General features: G+C 49.4%; 2 protein-coding genes across 2 annotated transcripts; one reads left to right on the top strand and one right to left on the bottom strand.

The window, feature by feature from the left end:
• Positions 1-1,458: 1,458 nt before the first annotated feature.
• Positions 1,459-11,738, bottom strand: COQ9 (coenzyme Q9). Its single transcript, XM_090261110.1, has 9 exons — positions 11,620-11,738; positions 9,360-9,528; positions 8,098-8,233; positions 5,848-5,990; positions 5,493-5,577; positions 3,998-4,102; positions 2,621-2,776; positions 2,234-2,287; positions 1,459-1,917 (listed from the first exon to the last, which is right to left on the bottom strand). Exons 1-9 carry the CDS (start codon positions 11,693-11,695, stop codon positions 1,882-1,884), a joined length of 960 nt encoding a protein of 319 aa, XP_090117236.1. The 5' UTR covers positions 11,696-11,738; the 3' UTR covers positions 1,459-1,881.
• A 46-nt stretch (positions 11,739-11,784) lies between these two features.
• CIAPIN1 (cytokine induced apoptosis inhibitor 1) lies at positions 11,785-23,793 on the top strand. The gene is made up of 9 exons (XM_090261111.1): positions 11,785-11,865; positions 15,848-16,022; positions 16,510-16,662; positions 18,027-18,103; positions 19,550-19,718; positions 21,071-21,144; positions 22,094-22,209; positions 23,103-23,184; positions 23,680-23,793. Exons 2-9 carry the CDS (start codon positions 15,866-15,868, stop codon positions 23,788-23,790), a joined length of 939 nt encoding a protein of 312 aa, XP_090117237.1. The 5' UTR covers positions 11,785-11,865; positions 15,848-15,865; the 3' UTR covers positions 23,791-23,793.
• The last annotated feature ends 562 nt before the right edge of the window (positions 23,794-24,355 follow it).

The following is a 24,355-nucleotide window of genomic DNA, read 5'->3' as shown; positions in this document are numbered from 1 at the left end:
GACTTGGGTGAAATATACAAACATAGGAATACTATGACATCTTTAGAAAGAATGAAGTTTGTACATTTATGGAAAAACAAAAGTATACTTTAGTGAAGTATACTTGAATGGTAGGTATGTGCCCTTTCACTTCCACCCTCAAGCCTGGGTCACATGTTTTTCAATCTGCAGGAAGATACACCACTTTATTTTAATGCAACATCTATAGGTCTGTGTGGCTGCAGTGGGTGGGAGGGGGAGTGGCTTTTCATCTCAGCACCCCCAGCGCCTGCCAGTGTGTCACTGGGTTAATGTGCAATAAAGAATGACCAAAGTCCCCTAAACAGCCTGGAGAGGTTTGAATAGATCTCAGAAAGATGGCAGCTGCTCCCACAGACAAAAAAAAGACCCTAAAATAGAACTTGAGGGGAGCTACAGTTAGTGGGCTGAAGAGGAGTCATCAGGGACGAAGAGGAGCTTGACTTAGCTTGACACCTCTCCTGAGACAGAGGAGGCTGCTGTTTTCTGCTGAGTGAGAATGGGATGCTATGAGGATAAAGGAGAGAATGGAATGGGATTTGGAATAGCTACAGCAGGGAGCCTGACAAGGCGTTGAGATAAAAAGAATTAGAAAGGTGCTCAAAGGGGCCAAGTGGAAGGCCCAGCAGAAGAGATAGGAAATTCCTGTTATCTTGTGACTTCCCCAATGATATTCAGTCGGCTTAGAAAGGAGATAGCAAGGTAGAGGGCAGACGCTATGGACTGAATAATGCCCACCCCAAATGCTCTAACTCCTATTGTGATGGTATTTGGAGATGGGGGTCTTTGGGAGGTCATGAGGGTAGAACCCTCATATTAATGCCCTTATAAGAACAGGAAAAGGCCAGCACTTTCTCTACCATGTGAGAACATAAGAGAGAAGGCAGCCACCTGCTGGTCAGGAAGAAAGTCCTTACCTGAAAACAAATTGGCTGGCACCTTAATCTTGGACTCTCCAGCCTCCAGAACTGTGGGAAATAAATGTCCGATATTTAGGCCACCCAGTCTGTGGTATTTGGTTACAGCAACCTGAGCAGCCAAAGGAGCTAATGGTGAAGAGGAAGGCCCCTGTCACTCAAATTGTACTGAGCCCAGATGCAGCCAGCATACGGCCCTGTAGTATTAGGCAGCACCGGGACCAGAACTCAGGTCTCCTGGCTGCCAGCCTTCAGTCTTTTCCACAACACCGCTGTCTTTCTCTGGGGTTTTGCATACCTCTTGTGGTTTATAAGAAAACTAATTACATAACAGGAAACCGATTCAAACATATTTATTATTTTTACAGACTCTGAGTTCACTAATAATCCTGCCACACACAGTGGTGTAATGTGACACCAGCTCTGGAATCACCTCTGGCCAGGCTGTGAACCACTGTCCAGCAGGCACCTGTCTCAGGTAGGCAGCTTCCTGAAGGTCCCCGATGCAGTATCCCAGAATGCTGGGTGCACGTGCCTGTGCTGTGCTATGGATTAGCTGCTACCTGACTCTACCTTGGGAGTCCCAGAGAGCATTTCTAGGAAGGTTGAGATGTGATCAAGGTGCCCGTGAGACCATGACAGGGCTGTGCTGGGTTTCCGTGGCTTGAATGCTTGGATGAGAGCCTCGTTTTTCAATCACACAGCTGCAATGCAGAAAGGCATCAGAAGGCCTGGCCTGGTATTAGGAACTGAAGACGTGGTCCAGTCCCAGGCTACAACTGTATCAAGTGCCCTGTGGTTTCCAGGTGGCTGTGGGGATGACTCAGGAGTCCTTCAGTGTTTTCTCATTAATTTTGTCCCGTGGATGGCACGTCATACTTTTCAATGCCCTTTAAATATATCCGTAGGTAGTCTTCTGGACACTCTAGCTTATACCCCTTCTTGTTCACCGACGCTGGTTTAGACCTGTCAGATTCTTGAGCTGATGAAGGGATGGAAACAGAGAGTGCTGAGGCCTTGTCCTACCCCAGGACCCCAATGGGAAAGATCAGGATTTTCAAGGCAGCACACGTGGCTATGATACAGAGATCTGACATACCAGCATCCTGGGAGTCAGCCAGTAAAACACAAAGAGGTGGGATATTTGGAATCAACAGGCTTGGACTGAATCACGACAGTCTCATTACTAGCGTTCCAATTTAAGGCTGCAAAACTACTCGGAGTCAGTGCTCCATTACATAAGAAGCCTGGGCCTGGAGTGTGATGGGGAGGGCAAGGATGGCCTGGGCAGTACTCACTGTCACTGCTGCTCCCATGAGTCCCTGCACCAGCGCCTCCCCAGTGGACTTCACCTGGAAGAGTCAGAGTCAGGCTCTCTTAAGCCCCCATCACAAGCTCAAATGTGAGACCAATAGGACAAACCAGCAGGCCTATTAGTCCCAACAGGTAGTCAAGAGGGCCCTATGTCCCAGAGGAAGAGCCTACACACAACACAACCACCAACGGGCTGAGTGTGGCTCTTCAGGAGGGGCTGGTATGAGGAAGAACCAGCCAGGCTCCCTGGGAAGGCCCTCGGGGCTCTCAGCTGGGACCGAAGGGGAGCAAGAGAATGGAAGCGCCTGGCTGTGGCCCGAGGAGGATGGTGCCTAGTGAGGGGGCTTCCCAAACGGCTAGCCCCCCACTACCTGCTTGGCAGTGTGGCCCAGGTTCATTGCATCATTAATCCGGTTTTCCAAGAAACGCCAAGTGTCCTCGAAGTCTGGGGAGGAGTCCTGCATCATCACCAGCTCCGTGGTGTTGTAGATGCCGGCCAGCACCGCTCGGCGGGTGTACCAGTTGAACTGCAAAGAAACGCACCCAGGCAGACGGGTCACCACTGCTGCTGTGGGCTGGAGGCATTCGGGGGTGACTACCCAAAGCTACAGGCACTCACGGGCTTCCCCGATTTCTCCTTTCCCTCACAGGTACATGCTGCCCTCCGGACGACACTGGTCTCAAGTGTGGCTGTGCACGAGAATGACCCGGGAGACTGACAATCCAAGCTCTGGGCCCAGCCTCTTAAGTCAGTGGGTCTCTACTAAGCGCCAGGAGCCGGGATGTTTACTAAGCATCCCAGGTGATTTTGCTACATCTGGTCTTTTGTGGAACTGCTGGTGAAAAGACTAAGTCTTAGGACGCGTAAGTCCCAGGGAGGCTCTGTGGTCAGCAGGTTATAACCAAACCTTAGTGTGTTCACTAGGAAAGTGAGGGCTGAGACAGAATCATGGACAGGCTGCAACACCCAGGAAAAGCTGAGTGGTCAAGTCCTTTGGCATCTCTGACTATCCTGGCCAGCTACTCTTCAGAGCACTAGCTCAGCTGCTTGGTGTTTTATTCCTTTAATTTCTTTGCTTTCTAATTTCATTTTCCTAGCATCTCTGTTGGTGGTATATTCCCATTGGAAGGAAGTTTATTAAAACACTTTGTTAGAACTGTGGTGGGAGTATCTCTCTGCTTCCCCAGCCTGGATATTAATTTCTTTTTATGAAGGTATACTTTTAAAAAATTTTCCTAACAGAAATATAATAGCTTCGACAAGTCACATTCTTTCCTGGTGCCTCTTTAAAGGCTTGTTGATCCCTTAGCAAAGCAGGCCAGGATGGGCTGGGGGTGGGAGCTTCTTTTTAAAGCAATGGTGCCTTCAAGGCATTTTTAAAAACAAATCAGTCTCATGGAAGTCGCACACTGAGAAATTCTGCTGCAGAACCTAAATTTTAAGAGCCTGGGGTGGGGTGGAGGGCAGCCCAATCACAAGGCCCTTTGACGTCTTGGGTCACCACTACAGGTCGGAGGGAATGACCACTGGCTTGTGGCCCGGGCGCTGGTCCCTGAATGAAGATGACCCAGGCCCCACTGCAGCTTGCTGAAAGCCCTTCCTCATACCGCAGCCTCTCCTCACCAAGGTGGGAATGTTGCTGCAGGCCCCCTGAAGGGAGGTGTGATCAAAGAAGTTTACAAGCTTCTTGGAGAAAAGCTTAACCCCGGCGTTCCCGGTACCCCGTGGGCCTGCAGAAAGCACTCACGTCAGTGGACGTGTCCCCCGCATAATGCCACATGTCATCGACCATGCTGGTAAGCAAGCTCAGGCTGGACGGGATGTTGTGAGGCAGCATGAGGATGCTGAGGGCCTGCGGAGAGAACGGCGGAGGGCTGGGCACAGCGCGGAGGTGACCGCAGCGCACGGGGCTGGCGCTTCACCTCTCCGCTGAGGTATGTAAGGGGGCCTGCCAGCCCCCATTCTGAGACCCACCATCTCCACCCCTTCCTGGCGGCTAACAGCCCTGCCCACAGCTGATGGGAGCCAGGGGCCCGTCCTACCCTCCTAGCCCGATCAGGTTCTCAATCTCCACCCAGCACGTGGACTTGGGAACGCAGACAGCAGAGGGTCTGGCCTGCTCTGAGAACTGAGAGCAAGGATGGGGGAGGGCACATGGAGGACGAAGCAGAGCTAGGAGAGGAATCTGGGGGTGATTTCCAGGTCCAAATTCTAGGCCACTCCCAGGGCCCAGTAGTATGTCTGCCCGGGATGTCCCAGTGCAGCCTTGATAAATCCCTCCCCATCCCCTTTCTCCTGCTTAACTCAAGGTGATTTGTTACCTGAAACCAAAATCCTTCAACTCATACATGCAATGGCAGACATCGACTCCTGACAGTACAAGGTCTGGCCACTTTACTACCACTGTCAACTCCTTGGCTGTGGCCTATGGGATGTGGGCCGAGAGGTCCTGGATTGGCTGGGAAGTTTCCTCTTAGTGAAGGCGCCCAGAAGGAAATGTGCTCAATCGGGACATTTTTATCGTCTGAACGGTGAGGTGGAAGGAGTCAAAGCCGCGGGTCTGGAAATCAAGCGTGGCAAGCAGGGGCAGGGGCACTCCCTTCACACCCAGCCTGGGGTGTTCAGATGTCTGCCAACTGACTGACTGAAAGTATGTGTTCAATAGGCCCCCAGCTGGGGGGAGGACGCTAGATGATCTCTGTGTTCCTCTCGTTTCTGATGTGCTCTGACTTTGCTTCCTTAACTGACAGAACGGCTCACACTGTGACATGCTTTGAAACAGGAAAGAGGACGCTTCAGAAAAGCCCTTGGAATAAATACTCCAATTCTCAAGCATCACACTGACAATTTGAAAAGAAGTCCAGTCCCCTGAGATCTAGAACACGACAGGCCTGTTAATGACTATGGCCTATTCAATCTGCTGACTTTTCTCATCTCCTTCATGGATTCCTCCTCATCGAAGACCTGCTGGCACACATGGGCCACTAAGATCCAGTCCGGGATGTGATCCAGTACCCAGGCCACTCACATCTCCAGGGACTCAGACACGGATGGCTCCGAGTTGCTCTCTTTGGCACCCCCCCAAATCTGAAACCTAGCTCTGCCAAGTGCACCAAGCACTCCGGTCCCTGGGGAATCAGTGAGCTAACTTCTGACCGTGTGCACGTCCTCCGAGGGAAAGGTGCTGACAGTTATCAGTCTAAACACATTGCTGCCCTGGGGCGTGGATATGCACTCTGTACCCGGGGCCAGTGCTCAATGTACGGGGTCAGCATCCTCAGTCTGGTTTCCACCGCATCCCTCAGGAACTGGTCTGTCTTCTTCTTCCTGGAAGAGGGAAAGGAAAACAGTGTATCTCTGGGCCAAAGGCACGGGCGCAGCACTAGCCTAGGGAGGAGGATCCGGCAAGCCCCGGACGATGGCCTGACCACAGCTGCCTGAGCCCAGCGGCTGCCTGCCAGTCCCATCAAAGCAGCAGGGCTACTCAAGGCTGCTCTCTGCTGGCTCTGCTTGGACTGGCCTCCTATGGACAGCTGGTGGGACCTCAGTCCCTCGATCCTTAGCTGCCACCCTGACCAGTAATGCCACAGGGCTTACTCTGCCTCATTAAGCTGTACCAGCTTCTGCTCCTCTTCCAGCACCTGGGTGAGGCGAGCGTTGCACTGGGTCACAAAATGCAGGATCAGCTCACTGCCGTCATCCCCAAACATGCTGGCTGCTGCACTGGAGAGGCCCAGAGACTACAAGAGAAAGTGGGTGTCATGTGGTGGACATGTTGCCCGTTCATCACTAGTGCCTCTTCTAGTGACAGCAGCGTGCATTTCAGAGGGCCACCACACTCTCCCTTCCTGAGCCCTGGGCCCTTGATGTGCTGCACAGCAGGAGGCAGGCTTGGATGATGGGAGTTGACAGTGACCACCTCGAAGATATGCAAATGACCAAAGCCGGGCCCTGAGGGACCACCATAGAACTTCTGCTAGTACTGAGGGGAAAAAGGAGCTCTTTTTCCACTGGGGCTGCCAGGCCATTTTCAGTCCCACATGGGATGCCTCTGCTGAGAAGGGAGCGCAAAGAGGAAAGTGAGGCAGATACACTGGAGGCAGCTCCCAGCAGCACGACCTAAGGACGCTGTGCCCGAGCTTCTTCCAGACTTCTCTGTGGCTAAAGGAGCCAAAACACTCTCTCACTTGCTGAGCCAGCTAAGAGGTGATCTTGACACTTGTAACCTGGAGTTCTAACTAATAAAAAATGGGGCTCAGGAAGACCATTCATAACTCTCTCCCTCACCAATTCACTTAACTTAAATCTCCTGGAAATTGGGTCTCTTAGTTGTTTAAAAACAACAAAGCTTTTCTTTTCTTTTTTAAAGATTTTATTTATTTTTAGAGAGGAAGGAATGGAGGGAGAAAGAGAGGGGGAGAGACATCGATGTGTGAGAGAAACATCAATTGGTTGCGTCTCACACACGCCCCAACTGGGGACCTGGCCCACAGCCCAGGCATGTGCCCCGACTGGGAATGAACCGGTGACCGTTTGCTTTGTGGGACAACTTAACCAACTGAGCCACGCCGGTCAGGGCTGAGCTTTTAATGAGTTGCCAATAAGTTAACAAAGCCTCAAAAATCCCTTGCTGCTCCTGCTACACAGCAATTGCTGAGCATCTACTGGAGGCAGAACCCTGACAGCCGCAGAGACAGAGGGCAGAAAAGGGACAAAAAAACATTAACTCGAAATCCCCACCGTTCACAGTGGGCAAAGTGCCTGTTTTGGTGCAACTACACAGCCCTTTTGGAGGGGCATCTGGCAACCTTCACATCAACGTCAGAGCTGAGCGGCATCCACATGACAGAGACTGACCTTATTGTGTGCACCCAGGAGGTGGGTCTTACCGTCACATTGTATGGGTGAGGCTATACCGCCTCCAGTATGTGTGACAAGAACCTACAACATACACACATGCTCTGAGCCGGTTATCAAGTCATTTATCGGCTCCAAAGCTGCCTTTCCAGCCTCAGCTCAGTGGTGTGGGGACTGGGGCTCTGCAAACCACATCTCTGGCTCCCTGTTAGGGTCTCTAGAGCATGGATAGAGGGAGACTGTGAGGCTGCATGAGGAAGAAGAGACTTGCTTCTTCTGTTGGCTTGTCTCCTAGTGGTTTGTGTGATGCGCCCAGTTTGCAGTTTTCCCAACACTGGAACGAGTTCATCCAGCCACCGCCCTCTCCCTGCCCTCCTGACGGCTCCACCACTGTTCTACGTCACCTAAACGTGAGCCTCCTGCGTGATCTAAAGCAGCAGTCTATTCCAGCAAGGGAGGAAATGCTGGCTAATTACACTTACTGAGAAAAATAAAGTGTGTTGGTCCCAAGTGGTACACTCTTGGGAGTTTTCAAACACCGTATTTCATCAAGTCTAAGATGCACATATTTATCATTTTAAACAATCAGTGTGAATTATACAATAACGTGTCACAGTTTAAAGGCAGCATTTTTCTTTTTTAGTGATTCAAAAAACAGTGTTGCTTCTTACAAGCAGTGGCATCTTAGAGTCAATGAAATACAGTAGTTTTCATCATAGGCAATGCTTGCCTAAATGGCTGCCTTTAGAATCTAACTTCCAAGAAGCAACTCCATCTTAGGTTCTTTTTATATTAAAAAGTCATTTAAAAATGAACCTATTCCCACCATATTGGGAAAGAAACACCACCACCCCTCCACCCAAACAGAAAATCCTATAGTGGTGAGGGGTTCTCAGCTGGCTGGAAGATGCACGAGGCCCTCTGCTTTGGCTAATGTAACTCTCTCCCGGCTGACCTTGGCCAGGCTGTCCCACCCTCACCTATACACACCTGGGCTCCTTCTGCAATCGCCTCTGCCGTCCACCCGTGGGCAGGCACGAACTCCAGGGCTGCTGTCAGGATGCGGTGCTGCAGCTGCTCCTCACTCTCATGGTCCTCCTCCTCCTCGCCACCTTGATCTGTGTACCTGAGACCCAGATCCGGGAGGGACATGGGTACGCCTCATCTCCCTGCTGCTGCCTCGCATGCAGAACGAGCCTGACCAGAAACAGCTCTGTGGCTCCTCTAAGCACACGTTGGGAGGACATTTACTTCAGTGTCAGTATTGGTGTTGCGATGCCAACACAGTAGAAGTTATATCTTCCTAACCCCTCCCATACGGTCACTGAGAGAAGGGCAGCCGTGAGCGAGGAGGTCATGCGACAGGAGGACACATGCTCCTGCAGCACCCTGGATTTCCCTCTTTATAGCCCTTAGCACAGTTTTTGTATTTTTTGTTTTTGTTTTTTTAATCTGTGTTTGCGCCAGACGGTAACTCCATGAGGTCCGAAATAATGGTTATGTTGTTCACAGGGCCTGGCACAAAGAAGATCCTCAAAAAATATTTTTTGAACTGAAATGAAATGTACATTAATCAGGAAACCAGAAAAATGACTGGGGATACTCTAATTTCAGAACTAGAGGAACTTCTCAGTGGTAGGATTAAGAAAAAAAAAGTCTAATGGAAATGTAAATTATTATTGTTTCTGGAGGGCAATATGGCCCCACATATGTAACAAAATGTTACAAGTGCATATTCTTTGACTCAGTGCTGCAGCTGCTGAATCACACACTTCATCACATTATTTTTCATACCAGTGAATGACAAATAAATATTCATCAGTAAAACATAGGTTAAATAAATTTTGGTACCATCATTTGCTGGAACATTATGCAATCATTAAAATAATACAGACTGTGAAAGATTAAAACTGTACTGTTGAGTGAAAAAAACAGGTTCTGAAACAGCATGTATAGTGTAATTAATCATTATTATGTACATAGGTTTATATATGAAATGTGCTTAGAGAAACACCTGTAAGGATATTATGATTTCTGGTAATTTTTGCCTTCTTTCCGTGAACTTCTTTTTATTGTTTAGATGTTTTACAATGTACAGGCACCATTTTCATGAAAAAAATAATAGGTTCCTTTCAAAGAAAGTCTTGAAAATGATGAAAGGTGAGAAGAGGGGCAGAGAGGAGAAAGGAAGAACAGATACACCCAAGCACGCAAAGTGGCCAGAAATGGAGAGACTGGGTTCTGGTGCCTACCTGGGGGGTACACGAGAAGACTCTGGACTGGGTTCTTCTGCCCCCTGTGTCTCAGAATGTTGCTGGGAAAAAGAGGGGGGAGGTTGCTGCTTCTGCTCATCGGAAGACCTTAGCTGCAGAGCTGAGGCATGGACGGCACGTGGCATCAGAGCTGATCGGCAGCGGGACACTGAAACAGAAACTGGACTAGTCAGGGACCCTTATCAGAGAGGACCGTTTGAGACCCAGATGGTACAAGGGAAGGGGAAGAAAAAAAGCAGGATAGAGACCCCTCCGGAACCACTTATCCAAGTGCTGGGTCCCAGGCAACAAATCATGGGTAAACTGGCAACCCTTAGACATGACGTGTAGACAAAAATATGCGCCAGAAAACAGAAGACCTGGCTTGTAGGCCTGTTTCTATGTTAGCTGTGTGGTAATGGGCAAACCATTTCATCCCAGTGAGCATGGCTTTAAAGTATGCAAGTTAAGGGATATAATCTCCACTTATCCGGATGCAATTGAGGCTGAAACAAAAGGTGAAAGTGACTTGAAAATGTTTCATATTTATATATCACAGCAAGAGCACTGGACTAGAAGTTAGAGTACTAAGTATCTGTAGTACTGAAAACACCTCATCATTCACTTTAGGAAAGGGCTTTTGGAAAACACAGTAGTTTCCCAAGCACAGGCTCATACTATTCTTTTCTTTCCCAACATTGTACAATTAAAAATTGCAAACACACAGACGAGCTGAAAGAACTGTGGCATGAACACCTGTATATCCACCACCTAGATTCTCTGTCCCTAGCCATCACACTCTTCATCAATTCATCTTGGGTTTTTTCATATTTTATTGCAGACCTTAGTATTCATTCGTCTGTGAACATTTCAGCAGGCAGAGCATTAACTGGAGTTTATTATTTATTTACTGTGCCTTTATTGAGGTGACATTTATAGACAATGAAATGCAAGTTTACAAGATGCCAATTCTTAACTTTGAGAAGTATTTACACTTATATAACCCCAACCCCTATCTAGAGATCACCGCCCCAGCAAGTCCCCTCGTGTTCCTTCCTCCCCGGTCATTCCCTACCTACACTGTTCTGAATTTTTCACTCTAGTTTGCCTGCCCTAGAATTTCACCTAATAACATAGGATGCCCTTTCCGTATCAAGACTTCTTTTGTTTAGTATATATTTTTCAGCTTGAGTCATAGTTTTTGGGTAAATCCGTAGGCTGTTACGTTTCACTGCTGAGTGGTATCCCATTAAGCAACACTATTCCGCCGACGGACACCTGGGCTGCGGCAGTATCGGCTATTTCAAGTCAAGTTGCTGTGAACATATTTGCACAGACCTTTCTGTGGACACACGCTTTCTCCTGGGTAAACACTCAGGAGTGGACTTGCTGCGTCACAGGCATTACTTTTACTAAACATATTTAGTTTGGTACGTTAAAAAAAAAAACTCGTTAAAAAAAAATCTGTGGATTAACACAGGGGACAACGACTTTCAAAGAAACAGCACAATATGCGTAAAAAACATCAGTACTTCAGGGCACGGACAGAAAAAAGTGGAACGAAGAGTCCTAACACTTTGGAAAGGACAGGGGAGGTCCCGAAGAAACGCCGAGGAACCAGCGCGCGTTCCGCGATTTCAGGTGGAATACGGACTGAGTGTGCGTTAGCGCTATGGTTTTGTCACTGTGTCCATGCACACGTCCTATTTATGGAAAATGGCACCGGTTTCCCATTCCTGGTCGTGACGCGAAGTTTCCTCCTTTAAGTAAATGTCTCTGTTTAATAAGTGAGAGGTGCAAACGAAAATACTGACTCGATAGTGGCACAGGTGGCACAAGGATGTCACAGAATTATCGACGTGGCAGGGAACCGCGGAACACGGAGGTGCTCGCTGTGGCCGTCACCCACTCCGTTCCTCGCGTGTCCTCCCCGGCCCAGGGGCTTAGCAAGGGAGTTAGGAGACTGGGTCCGCGTTCTGCAGCGCCCGAGCTGTGTGACCTTGGCCACCCACAGCCCTCTCTGGGGCTCCGTTAACCGCACGAAATGGGACGGACAGGCACTGCCTGGCTGCTCGGGCCCCTCACAGCTGCTGGCCGCGGGCAGAAGCCGGCCAGGCTGCCAGTTCGGTCCGCGTCCGTGCCCTTCACCTCACCTTGCTCGCGAGCCCCACCACAGCCTCCTCCTCCCCGTACCCAGCAAAGGTGGGCCTCGCGCCCCCTCCCCACTCGAGCCCTCTCCCCGGCTCGGCCGCCCCCTCACCGGGCAGGCACCGCAGCTGCAGGAGCCTCCAGCCCGCCCGGCCGAGCGCGCCAGACACCGCCACCGCCGCCGCCATCTTGGAAGCGGGCACGCCGCCGACAGCGACCCGACGGGCAGCACCGGGAGCGCGTCGCGCGCGCACTTACGTCCTCCCCGCGTCGCGTGATCCTCCTCGTCCTCTCGCGAGAGGTGCTAGGCGCGGAGCCGGCAGCTGCGGAGAAACTGAGAGCCAGTGCTGAGAACCAGGTAAGCGCGGTCCGCGTTCCCCAAGAATCCGACTTGCGCCATCGGTTCCGTCCTGATCCACCCTGGTCCGCAGCCTCTCTCCACCCTTGGTGGGGACCTAACCGTGGCCACGTCCCTGGGGACCGCGGCGTGTTTTTGTCCAGAGAACCGGTGTGAGGGGCCGGACCGGTTTAGTCTGCCCCGGGCTCCTGGCGCTGTGGCCCCTTGTCCTTTCTGGGGGGCCTCGTCTCAGGCCCCTGGGCAGCCTGAGGCTCCGGGGACAGCGCGCTCAAGGGGAAGAACCCCGAGCGAGGGTCCGGAGACCTGGATCTGAGACCCCGCTTGTGTCTGTAGCCAGCGGCTGTGACCTTGGGCCTCGGTCCCTCTCCTCAAACTGGGACGTTTCGGTCGTTAGGGGAAGCTCCAGGTTGTCATTTTGAGCCAGTGACTTTTCCGAACTTTCAAGGGTTTTGAGTTGCTGTAGTCAAATTATTTCCCGAACTTGCCAGATAGGAAGAACCCCATAGGATGCTTGTTAGTAAGTCGGATACTCGGGTGTGTCGCCTGGAGAGCTGATTTCAGGACATTTGAGTCCGGCTGCCTTATTTTAACAAACGCCCCCCGGTGATTTGTCGGATCTGCAAATTTAGAAAAGTCTGGTAGCGTGCGTTTGGATACTGAGTGCCAAGCTCGAGGTGACTCTGGAAGGTCACGGACTAGCCTCCACAAATGTAAATGCAGAGCTCTCGTCGGGGAAGGCTTCCTGTTAGTGGGAAGAGATGTAAATGGTTTTAGGGTTGGGGATGACGGGAGCTAAGCATGTCGCTCTGTAAATTTTGTGTGTGCGGTTTGACCCGTGTCTCTGTATCTGTTTTGCATGCCCCGGACCAACGCTAGTCTTTTCAGATCGTTTTGCGCTCCCCTGCATGTGTCGGGGAAGCCCCCCTAAGCCAGCACTCCCCAGATGTTGACGTTTCATGTCAATATCTCTGGATTTTGATAAAGCGCTGCTCATCTATCCAGGAGGGTTCTTTTCTATTTTTCTTTTTTCTTTTCTGAGTTCTGTGCACTTGTCTTCACATGAGCCCTTTCTGTGGAAATTCTAGCACTTGGATATCCCTTCTGAAACCCTTAATTCTTGACACACACCTGATTGGTGACAGTCTTTCATTTCTTTTCCGTTGCTGTTTCCTTGCTGATTATCACCTTCCTTTCCTCTGTGCGTGTGTGCGTGTGTGTGTGTGCATAAGCTTCCGTCGGTTCATTTTAATTAAACTTTTCTGATAACTGTCAGGATTCTCAGATTTTTTTATGCACCTGACTTAAAAGGAGTTGTGTTTTGGTTTGAACTGATCCCCAAATGTCAAGCTTAGGTTTTTTTCTTTTGGCCCCGTTCATCCTTGAGAGGAGACAAATGCCTCAAGATTTGGTGTTTACTGGGTGCCTTACAAATAAACAACTGTGTCTGCAGAAGTTGTTCTCACCCCGGAAGAGCTGGGGCACGTGTGTGCAGCAGTCAGGGATGGAGAGGTGCCCAACACACACGTCCAGTGACGTGACAATGACTTCTCCACCTCTTTGTAGTTATGAAACTGGGCTCTGAGTCACACTTCTAAGTATGTTGACCTGAGTGCCAGGCAGTTTTTCCTTGTGTGTGTGTGGTTTTTTTTAAAAGACAGATTGAAAACAATAAAATTCTGATTCTGAAAAACCTCACACTTTGGCTTTTAGATATTTAAATATCCCATTGCATTAGGGAAATGCTGAGCGGAAGTGGTGACTGTGTCTATTTTTTTTTTTTTTTGAGGGTTAATGTTTACTACATGTATTTTATGAGCTCCCTCTTGCCATAGAGGAGTGGTTTGGGGGGATATGGAAGGTGAAGAGTTTTGCATTGCTGTGCTTTACTGACACAGTCCCACTGGAGCGCTGGATAAGAGGTCGTGAAGGGCGGCTCTGAGTCTGGGTAATTCCGACAGTGAAAAAAAGGCTTGACATTTCTCCCGGCCTTCAAGAAGTGGAGCCTCAGAGTTGTTTCTAGAACGTTATTTCATCGAGCTTTGTGTGCTAGGCTCTGCTGAGTGACTTGCATATTTATCATCCCATTTATTTCTTACTGCAGCCTTGGAAATGTGAAATTGTCATCCCTCCTTTATTGATAAGAAAAGGGGGAGGCTAATAACTGACTCATGTCACGTAGCTATTAACTAGAAAATCTAATGGTAGATAGAACCCCAGGTTATCTGTATTCAAAACCTGTGCTCTGTAATGCTCCGCCTCCATAAAGGTTGGTGAAAAGGTCCAGATGACTGGGTTTTTGTTTTTCTGTAGCTAATACGTAACCTTTGGCCCCTTGGTTCTTTCATGAGGATTTTTCTTTGAGTACAGTGCAAGGTTGTGGTAGTCACTGTTGGGCAGGGAGCCTGTTGTCTCTTTAGTGTCCCAAAGGAGAGCCTGGTTCAGCATCATTCTAGAAGCAGATCATTTGTTTCTTATAACTACATACCCAGCAATCCATCTTCCCATCTTCCCTGGCTGCTGCTTAAACGTGAGCTTGACCCTGTGTTGCTCACCTTAGATTTGCAAGGCTTCTTTCTCAGTATCATGTGACAGTAGAAAGCTTCAGTTTTAATTTTGTGATTGTGCATATTTTAGGGATTTGAAAACGATAATTCAATGACTAAGGAATCCTGATCGTTGGATAACATTTGTCATCCTTTTACTGGGACTTGTGATCAGGTCAGGATAGAAAGGGTGTGCATTCCGCACGGAAGGAGCTAGGTAGAAGGCAGGGTATTGAGAACGTACAAAGGTGTTTCACAGAACGAGGTGGGGTTCACTTTGGAAAGGTGGGAGATGCACGTGGATCTGCATCCAGAAGACTAAGGAGTTTTCGTTTTGCTCCAGAAAAGAAAACCTATAGTTACCCCTTGAGGAAATGATCAACAAAAGCAAAGTCCTGTAGTACTGAAGGCTGACTGGCGACCCTGCGCGTGTTTCATAGGCAGAAGAACAAGTCATTTGAAGTCACCATTTTTAAAGGAGGAAGAGTGTAGTGGACGTGGCTTAAATCCAGTCCCATAGTGTCTGTGGTGGCACAACGGTCGCTTAGCCCCCTCTGCAGGAGACCCATTCATGCTTGGTGTCCCCTCCACAGCTTCTGTCTTTACGGCACTTACGAGAGCCACGTTAAGTTGGAAAGTGTGGCATTAATGTTTAAGAAAGAAAGGAGGACTGAGCAGGGTGCTATCTCCTGACCTGATTTCCTTGTGGGCACATTCTATACGCATCTGAGTATCAAGTGAGAGAGAGAGTTGACCCACAGGGGGAAGTTTCCGAAGCTTGAAAGCAAGGGCTGTACACTCAGTTACGCGGACTTAGATTCAAACCCCAGCTCTTACTTTATCCACACAGCACTTCCTGGTTGTGCGACGGGGCAAAGCCATTGGCCTCAGCTTCCTAGCTGTAAAATGGGATTAATACCTAGTTCAGTGGAGATAATGTATGGAAAGTGTTTTGAACAGCCTGGCTGATATCAAATGTTAAAGACATGGTATATGCTATTGATCACTGGTTCATTGACCGTATTTTGATGGAATAGAAAATGTTCAATTTCCTAATTTTAATAACTTGTCTCTTTAAAAAATAAGCCGTGGTTGGGTTGTATCTACCAATTTATTTGCCTTCCTTGCTGAGTCATACTTCTGCCTGATTAATGTCCTGTGTGTTTTGTATTCTGGTCAAGCCAAGTTGTGTCATAGCAAAGAGAAAATAATCTTTCGCTTTCAATCTCTTTACTTGACTGCCAAGTCGGGATGCTCACCAAGGATGATGAGTTCGTTTATTCAGACTCTCCTATGGACATAATGATTTTCTAATGTGCTCATCATTCCCCGGTCAGAATTAGGTTGGTGGTTCTAATCATACTCGCTGGTGCCTTATGGATGAAATTGCGCTTTTGTCGCAGCTCAGTGTTGACCCTCCTCTGGCCCGTGGCGTTTAGGTCCACAGCCCTGCAGGAATGGCGGACTTCGGGATCTCAGCGGGCCACTTTGTGGCGGTGGTCTGGGATAAGTCCTCCCCGACGGAGGCTCTGAAAGATCTGGTGGACAAGCTGCAGGCGCTCACCGGCAGCGAGGGCCGAGTGTCTGTGGAAAACGTCGACCAGCTGTTGCAATGTAAGTACCTACCCGGGATGTCTTTACAGGGTGGGGGCGGGGGCAAGTGGGCCTGTTTCGAAGGGAGCGCTGCACTTCTGTCGTTCCTTGATAACTGAGTTTTTGTTTTGGGTGGTACATGATCATGGCCAGTCCCCGTGTTGTTTTCAGTTGGGATATAGTGGACGCAGGAGTGCTGTGGGTGATTTGTGTAAGCATGCTCTTGTTTCTTATTAGGTACTCCATGCTTATTTTTTAAAGCTTACTCTTCATCCAGCTCCCTTTATGACTTCTTTCCCTGAGCACATTAAAGGATAAGAACTTAGTAAGACTGAGGGAGAGCAGGGCAGCAGCGTCATTTACCCTCTGGCTAGCAACGGTGGTCTAATAGCATTTGCTGAGCAGGGGGGTGTGCATTCCACAGGGCCAGGCCTGTAGCCTTTGTGGGGGCTTGGGAGATTGCCTCTGGGGTCCAGGTGATTGCTGATAGCATCTTCCTTCTTCCCAGCTGCCCACAAAGAATCTAGCTTTGATGTGATTTTATCGGGTGTAATTCCTGGAAGCACCACTCTGCACAGTGCTGAGATTTTGGCCGAGATGGCCCGGATCCTTCGGCCTGGAGGATGTCTTTTTCTGAAAGAGCCAGTAGAGACAGCTGCAGGTAAGGACATCCTCATTTGAAAGACTAGGCTTTAACCGGGTTGAATCTTGAGGTTATTTCGCTGCATCTCTCTGAGCAAATGTCATTTGGAGATCAATATTCCTATATCTGAACCTTCTCCTTAGAGATAAATTATTATAAAAATCTAAAGCAACACATCCGAAGAAATTGTCATCTTTGGCCCATTAGGAAGTAAAGTAGAAGGAAACTACCTATCTGAAAATAGCTGTGTCGTTCAACAGGTGAGTAGTTAAACTGCTGTGTCTGTACCATGAAAAACTAGGCAACAGTAAAAAAGGGGCAGACTTCATATGTGCAGCAACTCGGATGAATCTCAAGGGAGTCATGGCGAGAGAAAAAGCCAGTCTCAAAAGGTTACCTGCCATCTGATTACTTTCATGTGACGTTCTTGAAATAGCACCGCTACAGATGATGGAGAGCAAGTTAGTGCTCGCCAGGGGAGGCCTGTGTGAGGCTGTGAAGGGGGGGTCATGGAACGTTCTGTATCTTGACTGTGGTAGTGCTTACACTAATCCACATGTGTGCTAACATTGCATAGAACCACGCGCACACACACGAGTGCATGTGAAACTGGTGAAGTTTGGATCAGCTCTGTGGCCTACGTCAGCTTCCCAGTCTTCATATCGTGCTAGGAGTGTGTAGGATGTTACTATGGGGGAGCGAGGCGAAGGGTCCTCGAGACCTCCCTGAAAAATAGTGACTGGAAATCTGGGAAGATGATGTGATTATCGACTCACGGGAAACTAGTGATAGAATCCAAGAACTGAAAAGCTCTCTTTTTTGTTCAGATGGTAAAGTGTCAAGAAGTTCGTCGGTTCTGGATTGTAGCATTTTTTACTAGACTTTCCATCAAAACGTGCTGAGTTATTCAAATAAGGTAGTAGAAATGAAAGCACTTTGAAATGTATAAAAATGTTTATATAGAAATATATACTCTTGGTATGTATAGCACATTCCGGTGTTCTGTGCTGGGAATGTAACCTTGGGTGACTAAGCATGGAGTCTTTTGTCAGAACTATAAAGAGAGAATACAGTACTTGTTCCTTTAGAGTTTCTGCACGCCTTTCTCAGTCGTTATCTAACAACCCTGGAAGGTTAGGTATTTCCATGAAGCAGAGCACGATAAGAAACAATAATAATGGAATTGTAATATAAGACGTAAGAGCATTGGTAAGAGGATTTTGAATAACCAAGTCAAATGAAAATACCATCAATTAAACTATATACACATTAAACATAAAAGGTTATTATTGTTTAAATGCCTGCTGAGATAGAGCCTATATTATTTTTCCTATTTATAGTTTGGCCTATAAAGCTATTGATTGGGGTTTTCCTCTTGGCAGTTGACAATAGCAAAGTGAAGACGGCATCTAAACTGTGTTCGGCCCTCACTCTTTCCGGTCTGGTGGAAGTAAAAGAGGTATGTTGGTAGACCACTGTCTTTGCTGGGAGCTTAGACTTTGGGTCACTGATCCCTGTATCTCTGCCAGACGATACAAAGAGAATCAGGGAGAAGTAGCAGCCTTGAAGGTGAGGTGATCAGGTCGCTTGGACTAGGAAATAAGTTAGAAGTGCTTTGCCTATGGGATACATGACGCCTCAAGAATAAAGCCTCTGGGACAAATCTCCTTTGGAGAGGTTCAGCCAGGACTATGGGGCTGGGGCAGATTCTGGTGTCAGGACCAGTGGTGCTGACCGCTGAGGCTCAGAGCAGAACACAGCGCTGGTCTCTGGATGGACGCAAACCCTGGGGCCAAGGGTAGGTAACCCTGGATTATCCTCAGGGAGTTGGTGGGAGGTGGAAATCCCATTTGTGACAGTTCCATGGAATTATTTTCATTAAATAGAGGTGTTTGTATTTCTATATTGTCCTTGAATGTTGAATTTTTCTTGTGTGAGAGGTAAGTTATTTCATGACAGCCATGATACCACAGATTGGCTACATGACCAAGGGCCTTCATTTATTCTTGCCCATCCGTTATGTTTCTTTTTCGTTCAAGGCTTTCTGTTTGTTACTCTGAAAGAAGAGATGCTTATAAAAATTCAGTTGATACTGAAGAATATTAAATATAAAATGACATCCCACTCCTCGTCCACACTTCCCACCCCAGAGGAATCCACCAGTACATTTTTGTGTGTGTGGCTATTCAGACTTTTAAAAATGTATTTGCAAGTACGTATATACACACACAGCCTCGTGGGACTATACGCACATCATTTCTTAATGTAAATGAGGTCATACGTATACATTGTTCAGTCTCTAGCTTTTTGGACGTTTATCCATCTCAGTGTAGGACCCCTGGTTCTTACTAATGACGGGACGGTATTCGGTGCTGCAGGTGGGCCATGATATCTAACTCTTCTGTGGTTGTTAGACACACAGGTTAGGATTGTTTTAGTGACACGGCACCCCCACCTGCTCTCCTGCTTTTACTGTCAGCTGCTACTTCCCAAGGAGCAGAGCAGCATTTCCCTGCCCCCCGTGGCTCTTTGCCTCTGAGGATACACATTTTACTGTCCCCGCTGTAGGCTCGGGTCCTGTTCAACAAGACCATGGCTGACACGTCTGTATAATAATTACCACAACCCACAATGACTCACACAGTGCCTCATGCCTAATAGGTGTTTAGTAAGTTTTAAAATTTTTCAAGGGATAGGATCAAAGTAAAAGTGTAGACAGAAGTTACACTGCAGGGTTCTGAGCAGCGAGGAACTGCTGTGAGGCACAGGGTGATGCCTGCGGTCTCCTGCTGTGACCCTCTGCGTCGTAACATCCCGCCAGTTTGTGGCCGAGGCCTGTGTAGGTGGACACGGAGCATCACTTCGTAGGAGGGAGCCCTAATCCTTTGGGTGTCTTGAATTCCAGCTGCAGCGGGAGTCCTTGAGCCCCGAGGAGAGACAGTCTGTCCAAGAACACCTGGGTTACGATGGTGACAGCTTGCTCACTGTGCAAATCACAGGCAAAAAACCCAACTTTGAAGTGGGTTCTTCTAGTCAACTTAAGCTCTCCATTGCTAAGAAGTCTTCTCCTACAGGTAAGACTGGACATTCTTCTGAATAGGCCTGGAAGGACACATTAGAATTTGAGCCAGAGATATGAGTGAGGTTAGTCCTTCCTTAATTTCTGCCATTCCCAAGTGCAGGAATGCTTAGTGTGCTCTTTTCCTGGGCATTTTCGGATCCCAAACTGAAGTAATGCAGAGATAGTACCTAGTTCAGCCCCTTTTGCCCTGTCAGGCACTGGGGCTTCCTGAGTTTGAAGGCCTGAGTCACAGAGTTTAGGTAATGAAGTCTTTCCAGGCCCCAGAATTTTGACATTTATGCCCCAAAGACCTCCTGGGGGTGGTCATGGTGGGTAAGAGTGTCCTGCTTTTCTTCCCATGTGTCCTTTACTTTTGTGCCAGGAAATTCAGCTTTTCTGACTTTGAGGATCCTGAGACACTTGTAAAAAATATTTCTTCTGCTCAGAAAATTATACTCCCTTACCCTGCTTTGCATTTTCTGTCCCTGTTTTAATGCCTGAATTGAGAGAAGTTTCCCAGCTGCAAGATATGCAAACATTTATCGGGATGTTCACACTGCTCCATTTTAACTGTCCAGCCTGTGTCTTCAAGAAATCCTTGGGAGTCCTGACCTTTGGGTTCATAGTCAGGATGGGCGGGGACAACGTCTGTGGGAGGCTGGAGTGTGCAGTGATCTCTAGAGGTGCTCTTAGCCCGTTCCCCCATCCCTCCCTTCCTTTCACTGTCCCGGCCTGCAGAGAGACTCGGGGGGTCTGAGGCCTGTGTCTGCTGTTCGTCCGCACTGCGCCACCCCTGGCAGCCCTAGAGCTGGTGTCCTCGTGTGTAGCAGGTTATGTGAGGCTGAGGCCGTGCGCTCCGCGGGGCCCTGTGGCACGCTCTCATCTAACCTTGCGTCGCCTGCAGCAGGTGCAGGGAGCACCGTTAGCCCCGCGTTCCGGGATGGGGACTGAGATCAGGAAGGGAAGGCAGCAGGAGTGGAAATAAAAGCATTAGGCAGAATTGCATTTATGGCTTTTCCTAAGTGGCCTAAATATCTAAATCTGTTTTCTCATCTATAAAATTGGATGACAGATACTTACCTCGTAAGGTTGTTAGCAGGATTAAATTAGATACGCATGTAAAGTGCGTCCTGTAGTGTCTGGTACAGAGCAGGTGCCTAACCAGTGGTGGCTTCTGTTACTATCACGGTGGCTGGCCCACGGTCATGCCTCTTGTTGACGCTAGAGCCAGACCTTGAACCCAGGTCCTCTGGCTCTCAGTCTAGTACGTTCTCTGCAGTCTCATTAAAAAGCACCTCGGTTTGCCTGTAGTTTGTTGAGGGCTTCTTTGTAGAGCTCTTTTTTTCTTTCGTTGGTTGGACTCAGCGAAGCCTGCTGTGGACCCTGCGGCTGTCAAACTCTGGACCCTCTCAGCCAATGACATGGAGGATGAGAGCGCGGTGAGTCGGCGCTGGGGTCCCTCCGCCGCGGTCCCTTAGCCCCACTCGAGGTGTGAACGTGTGGAGCTCGGGGTGGTGGGGGGGTTCCTCTCTCCGGACTCATAGGTGTGAAAACCCAGCATTATGGCTGAGCCTGTCACTGGCGTTTTTGAATTAGAAGGAACCTCCCTAGTAGTGGCCTTTTAAATTTCTTTACAGCATCTCTTCCCCATACTTCACGTGATACAGTAAGAACTCTTGTGGGCATGCGCAAACCTGAAAGTTTGTCAGCTGAACTATTTTTCTTGGCTCCTTTGGGCAAGTCAACGAACACTCATTGTCTTCAAAGCAATAACTTCTCCATCATTGATCAGTGCTTCTGCAGTAAAGCCTTCATTCTACAGCTGCCCACGTTACAGCGGCAGGCAGACTCCGCTGTGGAGCTGCCCTCATAGAACTGCAGACACACTGCCCACACGTTTATCAAGGAAGTACATCATGTATGTGTCATTATTGGCCCTTTTCTCTGGAATTATGGAGTAAATATTTTATTCCCCTTTTCACCTGACAGCCCTTCATATAAAGGGTGGGGCAGACGTAGGTTTACAGTAATCTGTATGGAAAATGATTTGATAATTTATAACATAAAAATAAACTGTGTCATCTACCCACAACTGTAAACCCATGTCTGCCCCACCCTGTAGAACACTTCTTTGCTCTTCCTGCCCCCCCAACACACACACCTAACCTGTTCGTTATAAGTCAGTTCCTGTCCCTTATGACCTGGTGCGCCTTCTGTGCACATTTAATTCCCCGTGGTGGGCAGCTTGAACATGAGGGTCAGCCCACACAGGATGGGGGTGCCTTCCTGACACGGACGGCATAAACCTGCCATCTTCCCTGTGACCACCTCGGCTTCTTGGTGGCAGAGACCGTGACTGGGTCACTAACTGCTTCGAACGCTCTCCAGGATCTCATTGACTCAGACGAGCTGCTGGCCCCAGAAGACTTGAAGAAGCCAGACCCAGCTTCTCTGCGGGCTCCTGCGTGTGGGGAAGGGAAAAAGAGGAAGGCCTGCAAGAACTGGTAAGGGCTCGCAAAAGCAGAATTGGCATGCTGCTTCCAGAGGCTTCTGACCCTCAAGGAATTGCAGCACTCGAATGAAAACATAACGCTCCATTGTGAAACGTTACTGGTACCTCAGCAGTCACGTCTGCGCCCTTTCTCGGCTGCATCTTGCTCCCTCTTCCCCACAAGGGGTTATCAACCCAAATTTGTATCAGTCATTCTTGGCTTTTTTGATAATTTAAGCAACTGCATGCGACTCTGCAGACAGTGTATTATTTAGCCGTGAAGAGCTGAGTAGTAAGTCCCGGCAAGGGGAGGTCGGTTCTCCATGTCTGTGGAGGCTCCCAGGGAAGGGCGCGGTCAGCAGGGTCTTGTGGTCTGGCTTCTTTGAGACTCCGTAAGAGCGGCTTCCGGGAAGTCAGTAGGAAGAGTCCTGAGTGAGTTCTAGGAAACCAAGGACATGCCACTGTTGGAAGACCTGGCAGGGCTGTCATGTGCTGCAGGGACTGGATGACTGGCAGGAATGCACGGTCAGGGAGTGGGTGCTGTCCGTATGCAGCTCTGAGCTCACCGCACCCTACGCTGTCCCCTCAGAGCAGAGCAGAGCCGGACACTGTGCTGCCCGGTGAAATGAGCGTCCTCGGCTGGTCGCAGGGCGTGGAGGGGAGAGTTGAATGCTCGGGGGCGGCTGCCCTCCATAGGCAGAGCATCTCCCCGCAGGTCTCGTTCCCCGCCGCTCTCGCGGCCTCCCTAAGCAGCTCTCGCATTGATCTCGTCTGCCTGGCCCCATAGGCGTTTCAGTTAAGACGCTGGTGTAAAGAGAAAAGTCTTAGAGCACATTTCAGCACTGTCTGGGATTTGGAGTGTCTGGGTGGTGGCCAGTCTCCCTCATCAGCTTCTGATTCCCTCAGCACGTGTGGCCTTGCCGAAGAACTGGAAAAAGAGAAGTCCAGGGACCAGATGAGCTCCCAACCCAAGTCGGCTTGTGGAAACGTAAATATCATTACTCAATATTCCCCAAACTCCCAGTGGTATCGCACATCATCCTAAATTACGCACAGATCAGCTCCAGCTGTGAGGAGTATACTGCCCCGATATTTAATAGGAGGCAGATGTGTGAGAACATGCGGGTGGGTCATAATGGGGGAGAGGGTTAGCATGCTCATGGCCAGGTGGGGGACTCATTTCTTAGTTTTGTCCCTCTCTCCCTACTTCCTGGTGGGTCGAAGGCTATTCAGCTGTTTGGACAAGTGGGCTGTGATTGAACTGCTGAGAATATAGAAATACAGTCCCCTAAGGAGCGTCTCTAGACTGTTGTTTTCATGGAACCGGAGATCTGAAAACTCACGTCTGGGTCCCCGTTGGACCTACAGACGCACCCAGCCATTTCCTTCAGGCCACTGTGGCCATATTATGAAATTTGGGCTCCCGTTCTCCCGTCCCGTGTCTCTGCGATAAGCCTGGTGTGATTGTCTCTTCTCTCAACAGTGCTACCTGGGCGACGCCTTCCGCTGTGCCAGCTGCCCCTACCTCGGGATGCCGGCCTTCAAGCCGGGGGAGCAGGTGCTCCTGAGCAACAGCAGTCTCAACGACGCCTAGGCGGGACACATCTGCTCCTCCGCCGACTCCTGTCCCTCAGATCCCATCTCTGCGTTTGCTCACTCTGTCGGAAACCCATTCGCGGGGAGGGTGCTTAATAGGCAGGGTGAAGCTGGCTGTGGGGTGCAGGGGTGTATAGTGCTGCTGTGGATCCAGGACCAAGGCGTCATGGGGCACCCGTTACCCTGGGCGGGCCGGTTTCCTCGCCTAGTGTTAGGGAAACGGAATGCGTGCTGAAGACGCCACCCTCCCAGTGTCACCATGCTGCCATGACGCCCCGAGCGCAGACTCCTCGCGTATCAACACTCTGTGACAGAGAGGGCCCTGCCCCTCCTCTGCGCTCAGCAGGTGCCACTGCGTGTCTCCCGGAGTTGGCGGTTTGCTCAGCACGTGGTTCCGGTGATGTGAATCACGTGTCTGAGGACCTCAGGGCACCAGTGGGGTCCTAGGCGGCTGTGATCACAGCCAGAGTGCCTCCACACCCCACCCGGCCCTCGTAGTGTCTTCTGTTAATGTGCAGTTCCTATTAAACTTGTGCACTTCCACGTTTCCGCTGTGAAGAGGG

Source organism: Furipterus horrens, unplaced genomic scaffold, assembly GCF_987537825.1.
Source record: "Furipterus horrens unplaced genomic scaffold, mFurHor1.1.pri manual_scaffold_13, whole genome shotgun sequence".
Taxonomy (NCBI): Eukaryota; Metazoa; Chordata; class Mammalia; order Chiroptera; family Furipteridae; genus Furipterus; species Furipterus horrens.
The sequence above is the reverse complement of the archived record's forward strand: the minus strand, read 5'-3'. Positions and strand labels throughout refer to the sequence as shown.

What these genes read in the sequence shown, in the direction of transcription:
- CIAPIN1 (XM_090261111.1), top strand. Translation starts at nt 15,866, where the DNA reads ATGGCGGACTTCGGGATCTCAGCGGGCCACTTTGTGGCGGTGGTCTGG. An exon ending in GCCAGTAGAGACAGCTGCAG is followed by an intron (nt 16,663 to 18,026) that starts GTAAGGACATCC and finishes TCCTCTTGGCAG; the next exon opens with TTGACAATAGCAAAGTGAAG. An exon ending in CCAAGTCGGCTTGTGGAAAC is followed by an intron (nt 23,185 to 23,679) that starts GTAAATATCATT and finishes TTCTCTCAACAG; the next exon opens with TGCTACCTGGGCGACGCCTT.
- COQ9 (XM_090261110.1), bottom strand. Translation starts at nt 11,695, where the DNA reads ATGGCGGCGGCGGTGGCGGTGTCTGGCGCGCTCGGCCGGGCGGGCTGG. An exon ending in TGGGCCACACTGCCAAGCAG is followed by an intron (nt 2,288 to 2,620) that starts GTAGTGGGGGGC and finishes TGACTCTTCCAG; the next exon opens with GTGAAGTCCACTGGGGAGGC. An exon ending in TCATGGGAGCAGCAGTGACA is followed by an intron (nt 1,918 to 2,233) that starts GTGAGTACTGCC and finishes TCCCTTCATCAG; the next exon opens with CTCAAGAATCTGACAGGTCT.